Source organism: Candoia aspera, chromosome 1, assembly GCF_035149785.1.
Source record: "Candoia aspera isolate rCanAsp1 chromosome 1, rCanAsp1.hap2, whole genome shotgun sequence".
Classification (NCBI taxonomy): Eukaryota; Metazoa; Chordata; class Lepidosauria; order Squamata; family Boidae; genus Candoia; species Candoia aspera.
The window spans coordinates 176,948,872-176,964,239 of record NC_086153.1 but is presented as its reverse complement, the minus strand read 5'-3'; the positions used below and the strand labels follow the sequence as shown (position 1 = coordinate 176,964,239).

Genomic DNA, 15,368 nt, shown 5'->3' with positions numbered 1-15,368 from the left:
TGATTCTAAATCCTGAGCGCCTACACATGTAGATTATATTAAAGATGTTCTATACATCCTTTCAAGCATGGACCTTTATAGATATAGCAGGCAATGAGGATGCGTTAGAGGATCTCAAGAGTTTATTTATCCTGTATGCTTCTCCTCACATACATGAGAAGGGATCAGCTTCTGCACAGGGCTACTACCTTACCACATGCACAGCAGGGTAGTAGTGGATAGCTTTGCTGTAGAGAGTAATCACGATACCCCAGGACTGTTGTGTATCTATTCTTCCTCCTTCCCTGTTTTTTTAAGAGGCTGAGCATTTTGGAAAGAGGAAGTTTACAACTGCCAAGTAAATTAAAAGAAGAAAAAGGGGGAATGGTGTATTTTTTCATACATGAACAGTGCTTAACTTGTCCAAAACAATGAAAGGAGAACGCTTGGCTTCTTAACATGAAAACCTAATTTAAAAGTTAAATAAATAGTTTTCAAAACAGTTGAAGTGGTGAGGACAGAAAAATATATTGCCTAATTTTTATTGTAAGGTTTGCAAGATTCCTGTTTTTGTAATGCATGTGATGATGACCATTCTCTTAGCAGAAATAAAAAGGGTATACACTGTTTGGCAAACAACGAGGTAAATAAATGGCAATTGAAAGTAGCTTCACAAAGTTTGGTTCTAATAGGTCAAGTTCTTTTGCTACTTGCAAGTATGTCATTTCACTTCTTTCAAGGGCTTGAGTCGATTAATTGCCCTTCATTTTCCTCTTCTGGTTTTGGCTTCAACTAACCTCCAATATTCCACCTGGAAACTGCTCTCAATTCAGCTGTATCCCATTGCACAGCTTGTGAGCGTTAGCGCCATCAAATTTAATGGGACTTAAGTGCATAGCCTTGCTGTTAGTTGTGGCTGCTAATTTGACCTTTTCCCTCTAGGTTCAACTACCAATAGAAAGCTGAGTCTTTCGAAAGTCCAGACATTCTTGTTCAGACATTTTGAAATTCAAATCTACTATGATTCTATGATGTACCCCTCTGAGTATATAAAAAAACAACCTTTTTTCTTGGCTTCTTCCATTATCTGTCAGTTCGGAACTGAAGTACAAACTGGGGTTTGTACTGGTGGAGGGAATAATGCAGCTACGGAGTTCAGGCTGAGAGGGAGTGGCTTGTCCAAAGTTTTTAAAGCATGGTGACCTGGAAGCTAGTTTTCATCCACTTCATATGCCATAGTAATGTGCATTATTTTTTTTTACTCCATTCAGTTGTGTCCAATTCTGCCTGGACAAGTCCATGCAGTTTTCCTGGCAAGGTTTTTCAGAAGTGGTTTGCCACTGCCTACTTCCTAGGGCTGAGAGAGAGTGACTGGCTCAAGGTTACCCAGCTGGCTTTGTGCCCAAGGCAGGACTAAAGCTCACAGACTCCAGGTTTCTAGCCCAGTGCCTTAACCACTACATCAAACTGGCTCTCAAATGTGTATAGGTTGCCACTATTAGCATACTTTTCTTAATGCAGTTATTAAGAAATTAGATGTAAGTTTAGTAGGTACTGGTATGGCCTTTTTAGGAAGTCCCAGTGGAATAAGAATCTGACTGGGCAAAGTCATAGAAGTTCATAGGTGTTAATCCTAAGTGCACTCAGAAATGAAACATTAATACATTTGTAAACAGATTTGCTTAGCAGTATATCCTGCTGAAACCAGTATGGCTTGGGTTTATTTTTAAAGATAAATACATTCAGGGTTAAGACATTGTCATATTAATTTCTGCTGCTTGCATCTTTCTGCAGACTATTAAGTGCATTGATTGATTACATGCCACCAAGTTGTTGTTGACTCTTAGCAACCACATAGATAGATTTAACAGCCCCTTAATTCTATTAGCAAGAACTTTTTCTTATAAATACATCCTAGAGATGTACACATTTCCTGATGCAAAAGGTAGAGACTCCTTCTGGAAACACTTATATAGTGATCGACCTTTAAGTATATTCAGCTTCCAGGGATGGAGGAGGATTGAGCAGGACAGTCATTTTACAGAATGACCACTGCTGATGTGGTTTCTGAGGCCTTCTCTTCCGTTTTCAGCTCTAGGGCCGTTTCCAGCTATGAACACAAACCCTCTTCAGGTGTCCTTTCCCAAGTTATCTCTTGCTGACCCTCCAAAGGTAAGTGCATTGTAATGCAGTACAATGAAGTAGTTTCCAAAGCTTTTGGGAGAAAGGATTTTCTGAAGTGTGGAATGCCAAGAAGCTGTGAAAAGCTTGTCTAATGACTAGGAACTGATGAATTGGCTGGGCTAGGTCCTTTCTAAGTGGACTTGGCAAAATGTAGCTTATGAGTATTCTGCTCAGAGTTTGAGTCGAGGCTACAGACAATGTACAGATTGCAGCCATTAACCACTGAAAAGGAGGAGCCTATTATATAGGGGTTGATCAGTTTCTAATAACAGCTGTGGCCTCAGTGGGTTGGCCTAAAACTGTGACAGGCATCAGTTGTGTGACTGTGAGGCTGCCCTTTCTTGTTTTCAGCAGCAAAAGGACTGTATTGATGAGGTCAGCGGGAAATTCTGTTCCCCCCTTGTTTCTTTTTGTGTAGTCTATTGGAGATGTTTTAAACAAACAACAAACATAATTTTAAAAGTGGGAGCAGTCATTTAAGCCAAGTACAGATTCTCATCATTATCTTTGTTTCCAAGAAAGTCTTTTGATCCTCTGCGGCCCAATGTTTTGTTTTGAAATTTGCCCATCGGACCAGGAGAAACCATGGGGTGGGAAACCTGGTCAGTGGTGAGTTAAGAATTTTGGTAAATGGCCATTTTGAGAATGTCTTTACTTGCTAGGACAGCTATTTTATTAATGGACACCTCCCCTTTCACAATGGTAACCGTTTTGGGAGAGCACCCACCCGTTGTCTCCCAGAATTCCAGATACACCCACTAGACCTGAAAGACAAAGGATTGTTGGCCTGTGCAAAAGCAGGCAGTCCTTTTGAATGTACAGATATCTGTCCATTCTCAGCTGCCTCTCAAAAAATGTGCTTCTTGCCATGCTGAAAACAAAAATTCTTTAAGGAAGCGTGGCTAGAGACAGATGGAGGAATGCCCCAGAATAGCATTTATTTCTTTTTCAGACTTTATTTGTGGCATGCTTTTAGTTACCATAGTAAAAAAGAAGAGTTGCCATTGCGAGATGGGCAGCTACATAAATTGATATGATTGATTGATCAGTCATCTGAAAGCTGGGGTGGTATTTGGTGAGATTAAACCTGTGAGTTTGACTCCTCTCTCCCACCAAATCCCAGAAACTTATGATCAATACATTCCAGTGTACTAATTTTTTGTTAAATGAATATAACCTATTCTCCCTCCCCTATGTTTTATAGAGGATTATAACAAATATATTTGAAGTGCTATACAACCCCAGCACCTCATCCATATGGGGAGTGTGTGGGTTTACGTCCACTCCACTGTTTCTTCAGTGAAACAGTAAATAGCTCTGTGCTGCTTGATTTCCCTTTTCAGCTTCTGGCAGTTTTCTCTATTTTTTCTCAAAAGAGGGTAGGCAGAAACTATGGGATAGAAGCACATGCCTCATGGAGAAAAGCTTAACTGGGACAAAAAAACGGGCTGGAATGCTCAGTGAGTAGAGCCACAAGAATGAGGACCATGAATTCAGAGAAGCTGGACACAGACTCTACCCATTTATGTCTGCCTTGTGGGAGGGTGCAGAATGTTTGCAGAAGCAGATTCTTCCTACTTCTGAATCATCTTTCCTTGGTCAGAAACCCTGCTATGGATTGCACAGCATATGCTTCAAATACAGGCCAGATAATATCCCTGTTACAACAGAGCAAGCAGTTTCTGTTTTTCTGGTTTTGGAAGATTAGCATTATTTATTTCTGCAGTGAAAGGTCCCACACCCAGGATGCCATTGTATGTATGTGTACTCACATGAACACGTGTGTGCATGTATATATCTTCCTTGGAGAAACATGCTGCAGGATAAGGAATAAAAAATGATCTGCCAGATTAGAGGAGGGTCTGTTCAGCCTAGGCTTGTTTCTAATCTGATTCGCCAAATTTTTCAACCAACCTATGAAGGCTGTACCAACCTGATATTAAGAAGTACGTTAGCTCTGAAAAAATCCTTGTGGCTACTAGCCATTGATTGCCCTACTCTGAGTGGATTTGTTTAATCATATTTTAAAGCCAAATTCTTACCTGTTTTGTATTTTCTTTTCTAAGGCCAGGATTCATCCTGAGAGTGGGTAGACAAACCATTACACTGATGCTAAGTTGAGAATTCTGGAGATAGGAAAGGGATAGAGAAAGACCTTGCTCTGTCTTCTGTTTTAACACCATACATTCCCCACAATTTTTCCTCTTAAGCCATTTTTATTAGCTAAGTAAGACAGCCTTGCACTGCTTATCTCCATAGGGAAGATCTTGGATCATATTGACTGTCCTTTTCATATTCTTTTTGTGTGTCTCTGTGTGTGTGCGCCTTCAAGTCAGTCTTGACTCCTGGCAACTGCTTGGACAAGTCCCTGTGGTTTTCTTGGCATTTGTTTTGGAAGTGGTTGGCCTTTGCCTTCATCCAAAGGTTGGGAGAGAGCGACTGGCCCAAAGTTGACTTCATGTCTAAGGCAGGACAAGAACTTGTAATCTCCTGGTTTCTAACCCAGTACCTTTAACTACTACCCCAAATTGTATTTCTTTCTGATTCTACAGAATCCATTTTCAGATACGTCACTGAGTTCTGTGCACAGAATTTTAATGTGGCTGTTTCATGGATTTATGTAAAGCTGTTATTAAACAGTTTATGTTTTGATTTTTTTTCCTAATTACCTGTCCAGAATTTGCCCTTTCCAAAAAGCCAAATGTAAAAGCTCACCAACAAAGACAAAATATGATTTGATGTTATTTATTGTTTACAGATTGCAAACAAGGAAAGGGTGATGAACGGAGCCTGTGCTGTCCAGGGTAAGCCATGTTACATATTTATAGCCATTCTGTCCCTGATTACTTGGGAATAATACCCTTTGAGCTCAGGTGGGGTTTCTTTTGGAGCATCAGAATGCAGTTTCAATTGTTAAAGCATCTTGCATTTTGTGTTTTTTGAATATTTTTAAAAAGCTAATTAACAATTTGAACTGGGCTTTTTCGAAACGAGCACTTTGCCTCACTGTCAATCTTTTTTTGGATAAATTCTTATTATGCCCAGCCACACATTCATCATATCACCTTTTTCCAGTGTATGCTCAATGTGGTTTAAAAATCTCATTTTAAGAGCCGTAGGTCATGAACTCCCTTTCAGTCCCACATGTTTATCTATTTTTAGCAGACAATGATAGAGTTGCTTTTTAACTTGGCTAGTTAAAACGTTGTGATCCTAAAGCTTTGCTTCTAGCCTACTGCCCACACATTTAGAATGTGTGAACTTCAATCCCTGTCCCTATTTAGCATGGCCAGTAGGTGCAGTGTGAAAGGCGTTGTTTAGCATATATGGAGAATAACAGGTTGGAGAGGATTGTTACAGTACATAAACTTGCGTTGAGTTTTCGCTGACATTCATATTCTGAAGAATGTAGGCATAATGCAACTAACCAGCCTTTTTATTGTATCTGCAGCAGAACAGATTCATATAGCCATTCCAGAAACAAGAAGCGCCTTAGCACAGGTATTGTACAAAATTATAATTTTGAAACATATATCTTTCTTTTTAGTATGAAAGCACCTTAGGGATTTAAAAGAGTGATATAGCATTAGGAAGTACCTGGTTACATTCTCAGTGTCTGCATTACCTTTGGTCTGTTGCAACTAAGTTGTACTTTGCCTTTGTGAACAACAGAGTGCATTGCAATATATGCCTCAGCTTGGAGAGGGAAGGTGAAAACAAACTGGCATGCAAAGCAGAGTACAATAAGCAGTGAGAGCAAAGAAGAACTTGAAAGCTAATTATGAGAAATCCATCCTCCTCAAGTTTCTCCACACTCACTACTGCCATTGGCCTCTTGCTTTGCAGGCCAAATTATTTTCATATCAGTCTGTGAGCATTTGGTGACTGAAGTCCAGTCTATAACCCTTCGTTCCCAGTTGCATGCACTTCATACCATACTTGGATGTGGCCTGTGGACTTTCCAAATTACCCCGGTCAGAATAGTGATTAGGATGAAATCAATACATAACTTTCTAACCCAAATCGCTCTGCATTGAGGGGACAGCTGGAAGAAAACCCCTTCCTCTTCGCCTGTGATTTCCACAAGCAGTAACTAACCTTCAGAGTGAAAAGCCAATGGTGGACCAGAAGGACAGTTGTTCAAAAGAAGATAGGCAGGTGAAGAGAGGTGGACGGTGGGGACCACACCATCTGTGAATTAAGAGCTCAGGTCCATCACATTGGGAGGTCAGAGGCTAGAGAGAACTGCCCTGGGGCACAATTAGTTTCTCCAGGGGAGAAAAATTCTATAATTCTGAGCTGTCCTTCTGTCAACAGGAAAGTTCCTTCCCTGATAATTTCCTTGCTATTCTTGAGAATCTCCCAAGCTTCCAGAACATTGTTTTCAAAAAATAATTGGGGGAATCAGTGAACATTTCCTCCTGCTTTCAGCAGTGTCAGGATCCCATGAGCAGAGTCCTGCTTATAGAATCAAAGACTGATCATCTCACATGTGTGTACATGTACATGTGTGTATTTATACCAACACATCTAGAAAGCCTTACTATATTTATAAATATAGAATTGCAGCCCAGGTGGAGTTACACAATGGAAACACTCAGCTCAGAACTACCTTTTCAAGGCAAAATGTTAGGATTGTGCAGTGCTTCAAATACAAAGGAAGAAAATTGCTTTCTGGTGAGTGTGAACATTGTGTAGTACCTACCTGCAATTTCTTGATTGCTGCTGCATCTTTTCTCACCGTCTGCTTTCTACAGCTGCAGTACAGTTCTGGAAAAACCCTTGTTTGGTTTAAAGATTGGCAAACAGACACTGTGGATGTACCCTTTGTGCCCTTTTTTGCCTTTGAATCTAAAGTAGAAATAAGCCATCCAAAACATAAGACTTCTCCCAAGCCTCAGGTTTTAGGAAGGAGTCTGAGAAGCCATCATTTGTAGCTGTTTCGTGCCACACAGAGGCAGAGCTAATTAGCCTATGCAAGGAGAGGGAAGTGCTGTGCTGATGGTTTAGAGCAAGATGCTTCATTCATGATGTGGTTTTTGCAGGGCCCTAACAAGTACAGAATGCAAAGCAAGCCTTTAGGAGTGTGCCTGATTATTGACTGCATTGGCAATGATGCAGGTAAGTGCAGTGGAAATCAAGTTGGCTCCTTCCTGCTAGACATTAATTAGCATACTACATTTGGTTGGGCAGGCATGTCACTTCAGTATGGTGTCTAAAAATAAGCAGCAGGGGTGTGCAAAACATACTGTTCTGGGGAACATGGGAACTGCACAAAACTTTGACTTAGACATGTAATTCTATTGTTTTATGAAAATATCTTTTTAGTAATGGGCTTTCTGTTTCTTTTTCTTATAATGCTGGTCAAAGACCGTAATAAAGAAATTTCAATTTCATTCTAGATCACCCTGCTGCAACTTTTTCAGGGGTTGTCTGGTGGTTTCCAGAAATTTCCAAAGAGCTCCCAGGCTACATCTGGAACAGCTGCATCAGCATGGTCCAAAAAACCAAAACAGGATCTTCCATTGTTCCCCAAAATGGCAAGATTTGCCCACAATTTATAATTAGGTGGTTGATTACCTTTAATAAGAAACATTTTCTATCACACTCTTCGCTGCGCTGAAGAGAGGTCTCTCCTTGCAGGCTGTGTGGCTCCAAACAGGAAGGGGGGGTGCCCTGTAATCAAAGTCCCTGAAAGGGATGAAGTGGGAAGGAAAGGATAAGGTGGAGAAAGTTTGGCAAGAGAGGGAGAAGGAGAAAAGTCCTCAGAGGAAAGGAAAAAGTATGGAGAGATAGTTTTAAAAATCTGAACTTTAGAGCCATTCATACCAGTGTAAATTACAATACCACAAATCTGAAACTCTAATGCATGGAAATTGCAATCTCCACTCTCAAAAAAAATCCATAGGGGCAGTTTAACGAAAAAGCAGAATATAAAAGAAGAAACAGTGTAATATGAACAGATTGAGGAGTAATAAAGGGCCACGCAAGAGATAGTAAGCCTTGGGGACAGAACGATATCAAGGATATATATATGGGGAAGACGATGAAATAAATTACTCCATATTCAGACAATGTTTTCCACTCCAGCAAAACACTCCAGAATTTTTTGCTAATTTTCTACTACATTGTTAAACCATTTGGCTTATAAACTGAAACTAACAGATTTTAAAAATCTGTTTGCTTTTTTGCTTTTGACAAAGCGTGCGTGCAAACTTTTGTCAGGTGGTATGAACAGACTGTTTAAAAGGTGAAAGGTCCCCTGTGCAAGCACCAAGTCATGTCTGACCCTTTGGGGGGATGCCGCTTTTGCAACATTTTCTTGGCAGACTATAGCGGGGTGGTTTGCCATCGCCTTCCCCAGATCACCTTCCCCAGCAAGCTGGGTGCTCATTTTACCGACCTCGGAAGGATGGAAGGCTGAGGCGACCTGAGCCGGCTACCTGAGAATCGAGCTTCCGCTGGGATCGAACTTGGGCCATGGGGAGAGTTTCAGATGCAATACTGCCACCTACCCCTCTGTGCCACACGAGGCTTATGAACAGACTAAAACGGCCTTTTTTTTCCTCCTAATCGTTTTAGAAAATCTTAAAGTTATGAACAAACAAAGGCCTCTTGAAGGCTTGAAACATGCAAGTGGCTAAAAATAATGCATGCAGGGCAACTTCAGTTGAGGCTGTGTCGTGCCTGAAAGAGGCTTGGGCGAAAGGGAGAAAGTGAGTTGTGAATCACCTCCAGCAGTGATTTTGAGAAATGAGTTTTTTGGTACAACAAACATGTCTTACTACAAGGATTTCATTGTAAGGGTGAAAGAGAGAGCAAGTGACCTATAGCTAAAAATGTCTGCCAGCCCTGTAACTGGACAGGCCAATAGAAGGTTAACAACTGGATCTTAAAACGAAGTCAGCCTTCCTCAGCCTGGGCACTAACCACCTGACAGGCGTGACATTCTTCCTCCTGCACCTTTTTCTCCTGTCTGTAGGTTTGTTGGCGGATACCTTTAAAGTGCTACATTTTGAAGTTCACTGTCGACTGTTTCTGAATATGGATGCAATGATGCATGATTTGTATGAAGTATCAAAGCTAAGAGCACAGAAAGACGCAGACTGCTTTGTTTGCGTGCTTGTCAGTCGCGGGAACCATCACAGTGTATTCTGCACAGACCATATTGTTCCAGGATTCCAACTGGAAAGGCTGAAGGATTTCTTTACTGGCGAGAGGTGTCCTGATCTCTTAGGAAAACCAAAGCTCTTCTTTGTCCAGAACTATGTTGAGCCACAAAATTGGCAAGAAAACACCAGCCTGACAGAGGCGGATGGAGATCTATGTACCATCCCACAAGGAGCAGACATTCTCTGGAGCCACTGCATGTTGGATGCCTCTGCCCTGGACAGATCCCCAAGTGCATCGTCCTATTATCTCTCCAATTTAGCTGACCTCCTGATGGATCCTCATAAGAGGTGGGCGCTTGGGTTAGATACTAGCCGTACAGGCGCCATGTTCTGTGGGAGGATGGAAAATAGGAATATGAAAGTAGCATTCTGACAAAGTCAGCTTTTATTTAAAATCTGTAAAAATTGTCCTCCTTAAATAATTTATCCTGATTTTCCTTATGTATGACAATGACAGGAAATTATACTTAGTGTGAAATTTAGGGGAGTGGCACACAATTTGGATTTCTTAGGATTTTAAGATGCATTTTTAGCCTGGGCACAGATTATTTATTTACTGCACTTAAGCTCCACCTTTATTCCAACCCTGAAGGTGGTTTAAAATAATAAAACACAGCACTGATACTGGTTCCTGCAGAAGGAGAGAGCGGCAGAAGTGGGACAATTTTGATACAGATCAAAGCATGCTATAGAAATGTAGTGGCTTCCCTGAAACTGAGCAGCGTCCCCCATATACCTTCCTTTACAGAAGGGAAGTGGAGGGCTTCAGATGGTTAGGCTTGGAGCCACTGCTTGCCATGCATACATAGCGCCTCTGCTCCAGATGTGTGATGAAAACATTGATATAAACACATCTTTCTTGTCCCTTATCTGGGAACAGGGAAAGCTTCTTGAAGACTTCCTCACCAAATAAAGGTCACTCTGCTATGTACTCCAGGTACTATAAGGAGTGGCTCTGATTTGGAAGAGAGAAGCCATGCAAATCACGGAGCCTCAAGTTCTGCTAAAGATACTTACATGGAAGTAAAATCTGTTAAATGAATAGGGTTTATATAATTATGTCTCTTGATATTGGAGTTGCAGGGAGGTGCTGTTTGCATCCCTAAATGCTCTGAAGCACATTTTTGGAATCATCCCAAGTGCTCCACAGTCCATGTGTGCCTTAGAGTAGTTGAATAGCCTTTCGCTGTGGGGTAGAACTGGACATGTTTGCAAAATCTGGAGCTGTTCATCTGCAGATTATTTATAAAAGTTACATAGTCACATGGGTTGAAGGTATTTACTTTTTCTCTCTCCTTTCCCCTTTTTTCCTTACAGAAAGCTGCCTCTGCTGGATATTCTTGTGGAGCTGAACAACAGAATTTATGAGTGGAATAGAATTAATCCTACAGAACAGTACTTACTCCTATTGAAGCACACCCTGAGGAAAAAACTTTTCCTGTCTGGCAACTAAAGGCCCTTGTGAAGCCTTTCTGAGATTGCTGTCTACCAGTTTCTCTTGGAGGGTCAAGCACAGCATATCTGGGAGCATTCAGAAACATTTTGTGCTTTAGACAAAATAATTCTAGCTTAAGATAATTGCTAGTCTTTGAGAAGAATTAGTAGGAATAAATACTATTCCTACAATTTGTTTCTTAAGATCTTGTTGCAGGCCATAGATGCCATTGGAATACCACCTTATTTATGCCAAATGTTTCTGAATACTCCCAGATATGCTGTGCTTGACCCTCCAAGAGAAACTGGTAGACAGCAATCTCAGAAAGGCTTCACAAGGGCCTTTAGTACCTCATCTTTTATAAACTTTCTCAAAGCTTCCTTCAGAGAAGTATATTACTTTCTGGCCTTGCTTATGAATATGAGTTCAAACAAAAGCCAAGGTGGATAATTAAGAGACAACGTATTTGTCTCAGCATATAGGTGTAGTCAGAAGTAATGTGACAGTAGATACCAAAATGCTTGGCTGTATTGAGCCACAAATAGAATATGGAGGTATCACTGCTTGGTTGGAAGGGCCTTCTTGTAGAAATGGCACTGGAAAAGGAGGCTGGAAATTTGGCAGAGCTCAGAAGCGTCCCCAAGTAAATACTTGGTTTGATCATCTTGTTCATAAGTTTTGAGGTCTTCCCTATCTCAGCCTTCCAGGTGTACTGTTCTATAGTCCCATCATCTCTATAAAAGCATACCTAGTGGCCAAGAGTGTCTGAGGGTAAGGGAGGCTGTGGTTAAATGTAGCTAGTGGGACGACTGGTCTACAATGTATAAATTGGAATCATATATATAATTCCCAGATACTGAAATTAGACATCTTCAGTGGACCTAATCTGAGTTTACTTGCATGCTGTTACGGAGCTCATTCAACATTTGTTGTGGGATTATTTTATGATTCTTTTGCTGGCTAGCTCTGCAATGACTGTAGTGTAGAATATTGACATTTGGGGCAGTAAGAAATCCCATGAATCCAGAAATATAAGGGAAACAAGCTTGTTTTCAGGCTAGTCAAGACAGCCAGTTGAACTTCCGTAACATAGGGATGAACAAGGTTCGTTGCTTTGAATTTAAGCAAACTCTTGGGGGTTTGGCAAGGTGAAAAAAAGAATTGGGAAGAAGCTATTTGAGGAGTATAGAACATAGTCTTGATAAGGGATTGACTCAAGATTTGTTCTCTCTTTTGGGATTGTTAACTGAGCTGGCACTGTTAAGTTGGAGAGAACTTTCTTAGGATATTGTAATATTTATTTATACTAGTAACTCTCTCTAAAATACAACAGTGTATGTTTCACCTACATGCCTTGGTATATGTGTGATGTGCATCTGTATTTTAAAAATTGGTTCAATTATTTCGCATATTTTGGTTTATCTTTTACCTTCTGTGGAAGCTTGTAAGAAATATTTCAGTCTTACACATTTATAGATATCCTAACATTTGGGAAAATCCTCCCTTTTTAAAATCTAATTTTAAAAACAGTAAAACAGTCATTGTGTTAATTGCTTGAATGCAGCCTGTATTATTTCAGTAGATTACTTTTAGAGCTTGTACTGTGTTTTTCTATTAAGACTAATTTCCAGTATTATTTTAGATGAATTTGCCTGCCTTTAGTCTCCCTGTAGGTGCCTCAGAATCTGTTTCAGAGTATTGGGGAACAATTTAGTGGACACAGAGAGATCTAGTGAGGAGTGATTTAGTTGTTGCTGGTAACTTGTTATGAACTACTGCTTGTCACCCTTCCCTTTCAGATAGCTGATAACACTTGTATTCCATTACTGTATGGCTCCAAGGGGTAGTGAAGCCCCTGAAACCATTTCAGTTTTATAAGAGTTTATGATTATATTATGGCTCCTTTTCTAAAAGATCAGTAAAGGAACCAGAAATTAACTCTTTGTAACCGTAAATGGTTTGTTCTTCCTAACAAAGCTAGGATTCGTAAGCTTAGAACAAAGTCTGTTCTGATCAGTGATAAGGAACAATATGATAGGAGCTTGAGTTTGGAATTATATGGTAAATTGTTTGTACCTGGTTGGGTTAGTTGGTACATTTGCAGGGTGGGGAGGAGCATTAGGTAAAAGGGGAAGCATTAAATGCACAGCAACCCGTGTAAAATTTTCTCATTACGCCTATTTTGTTTATATGAATGCAGTATTTCAGAGGAAAATGTTCCTTCGTCAAGGGCTTATCTATGCCGTGACAAAAAAATTCTTGTTAACTTGCTATGTGGAATCAACACAGGACTCAAAGCAAAAATAATCAAGGCTGACTGCAGTCTTTATTGATACAGTGCGCACTGGAGGGGTCCTCACCAAGATGGTGGGTGCCTTCCCTACAGACAAAAGAAATGCACTGATATTTATACATTAAGGTTTCCCTTGACATTAAATCCACTCGTGTCTGACTCTAAGGGGCGGCGCTCATCTCTGTTTCAAAGCCAAAGAGCCGGCGTCTGTAGACACCTCCGTGGTCATGTGGCCGGCATGACTACACGGAACGCCGTTACCTGCCCGCCGAAGCAGTACCTATTAATCTACTCACATTTGCATGCTTTCGAACTGCTAGGTTGGCAGGAGCTGGGACTAGCAACAGGAGCTCACCCCATCACGCGGATTCGAACCGCCGACCTTCCGATTGGCAAGTTCAGCGGTTTAACCCGCAGCGCCACCGGGTCCCCTTATTTATACATTACAGAAAAGGAAATGATGTAAGCATGCATATTCATATGTCTTATGCAGGCATATACTGTATACATATTCATAAGCAACGCACCTCAAGTTACTTTCTGTCCTACTTACCTACTTTGAAGAAAGCCATTGTCTTGGTAGGAAGAAGGGAGGGAGCAAACTTCTTGAATACAGGGATTTGTGGGTTGCTATAGGAATGTCCTGAGAAAAGTTAGCAAAAGCTGCAGAAGCTGGTGTGAGATAGCTTCCAAGGCTGTTGCCACATACCTTCATGTTTCAGTTTGGTTTAAACGGGACCATTCATCTGAAAACTTATTTTTCTCACAGCTAGAATTTCACAGCAGAATTTGGCTGTAAAACAATAAGCCTTGGGATTTTTAAGTTATCTTTCATTTTATATCATACAGTACAAAAATCACACTTCTGCACAGAAATCACACAGGACACACAATATGTTAACAGTATATCCATTTGTTTTTAGTTTAGTTGTCTTGAACTGCAGAGTCTCATCCTACATCCACCTGAAAATCTACTAAAGTATTTCCTTCTATTAAAACTATCACTGTTGGGGAGAATTTCTGTGAGAAAAATGAATGTCTTGCCAAAACGATTTTTTTTTGTTTCAGACAATACCTGTTTTGACAATGGATGTACCGTTTAAAGAATGGCAAAAAGACATATCTAAATTTATATGGCAAGAGAAAAAATGAGTTAAATATAAAATGTTACAAGATGCAAAGGACAGAGGAGGATTGGGTTTACCAGATTTGAAATTGTATTTCACTGCTTGTTCGTTCTGGATGAAAGAATGGGTGTTGCTGAGAAACAAGAGACTTTTACAGTTAGAAGATCATGACAAGAGGTTTGGATGGAATGGATATTTATGGCATGATAAAGTCGAAATTAATGTGGACTTTAAAAATCATTTTATTAGGCATGCCATATAGAAGATACGGAATAGATATAAACTCAGGTTTTGCCTGAAAGCACCTTTATAGATTTCACCTCAAGAAGCATCTTACAGAAATGACACATAAAGATAAATGGTTGACATGCCGGGAGTTACTGGAAAATTACCAAGGGGAATTTAAAATTAAATCAAGAGAACAACTAATAGCAGAAGGATATAGCTGTCAATGGTTTTCCCATTTACAGTTACTTGAAAGATTTAAAATGGATAAAAAAAACTCATGGTATGGAATAAAGTAAATCAGAATTTGAAATACAGTTGTGTACTGATAATGAGCATGTAATTGCTAAAATGTACAAACTTTTGTGGAAATTTGAAACAGTCAAAGAACAGATTAAAGAATGTATGATGAAGTGGGCTAAGAATTTTAGTTATAATATTCAGATGGATCAATGGGAAAATATGTGGTTAAAAGGATTGAAATTTACATTGTGTTATGGTCTCAAAGAGAATTTTTATAAAATTATGTATTGTTGGTACATGATGCCAGAGAAACTATTTAGAACAGGGTTTCTCAACCAGGGTTCCATGGAACCCTAGGATTCTGTGAGAGGTCATGGGTTCCCTGGGAGATCACAATTTATTTAAAAATTAATTTCAAATTCAGGCAACTTCAAGGTAAGTTTCATTCTTTATTTTAATCTAAGAACATTGTTAATGCATATATTGTATATAGGCCTACACATGAAATGAATATAATAATTTTGTAACTTCAAATACATACAGTACTTTGATACATATTAATACATATTAATATTAAAGATACATACTGTTGTTGTTTATTCGTTTAGTCGCTTCCGACTCTTCATGACTTCATGGACCAGCCCACGCCAGAACTTCCTGTCGGTCAACACCCCCAGCTCCCCCAGGGACGAGTCTGTCACCTCTAGAAT

General features: G+C 40.0%; 1 protein-coding gene across 3 annotated transcripts in view; it reads left to right on the top strand.

The window, feature by feature from the left end:
* Positions 1–14,959, top strand: part of CFLAR (CASP8 and FADD like apoptosis regulator) — a 32,384-nt gene extending 17,425 nt beyond the window's left edge. For 2 of the 3 annotated variants that reach the window (XM_063317998.1, XM_063317999.1), the window contains 6 exons: positions 2,072–2,151; positions 4,922–4,967; positions 5,615–5,664; positions 7,209–7,284; positions 9,146–9,623; positions 10,653–14,959. In XM_063317998.1, coding sequence (XP_063174068.1) covers positions 2,072–2,151; positions 4,922–4,967; positions 5,615–5,664; positions 7,209–7,284; positions 9,146–9,623; positions 10,653–10,788 — 866 coding nt within the window. In that variant the 3' untranslated portion in view covers positions 10,789–14,959. The remainder of the gene's footprint in view (positions 1–2,071; positions 2,152–4,921; positions 4,968–5,614; positions 5,665–7,208; positions 7,285–9,145; positions 9,624–10,652) is intronic. The other variant, XM_063318000.1, reaches the window with a different exon arrangement.
* The last annotated feature ends 409 nt before the right edge of the window (positions 14,960–15,368 follow it).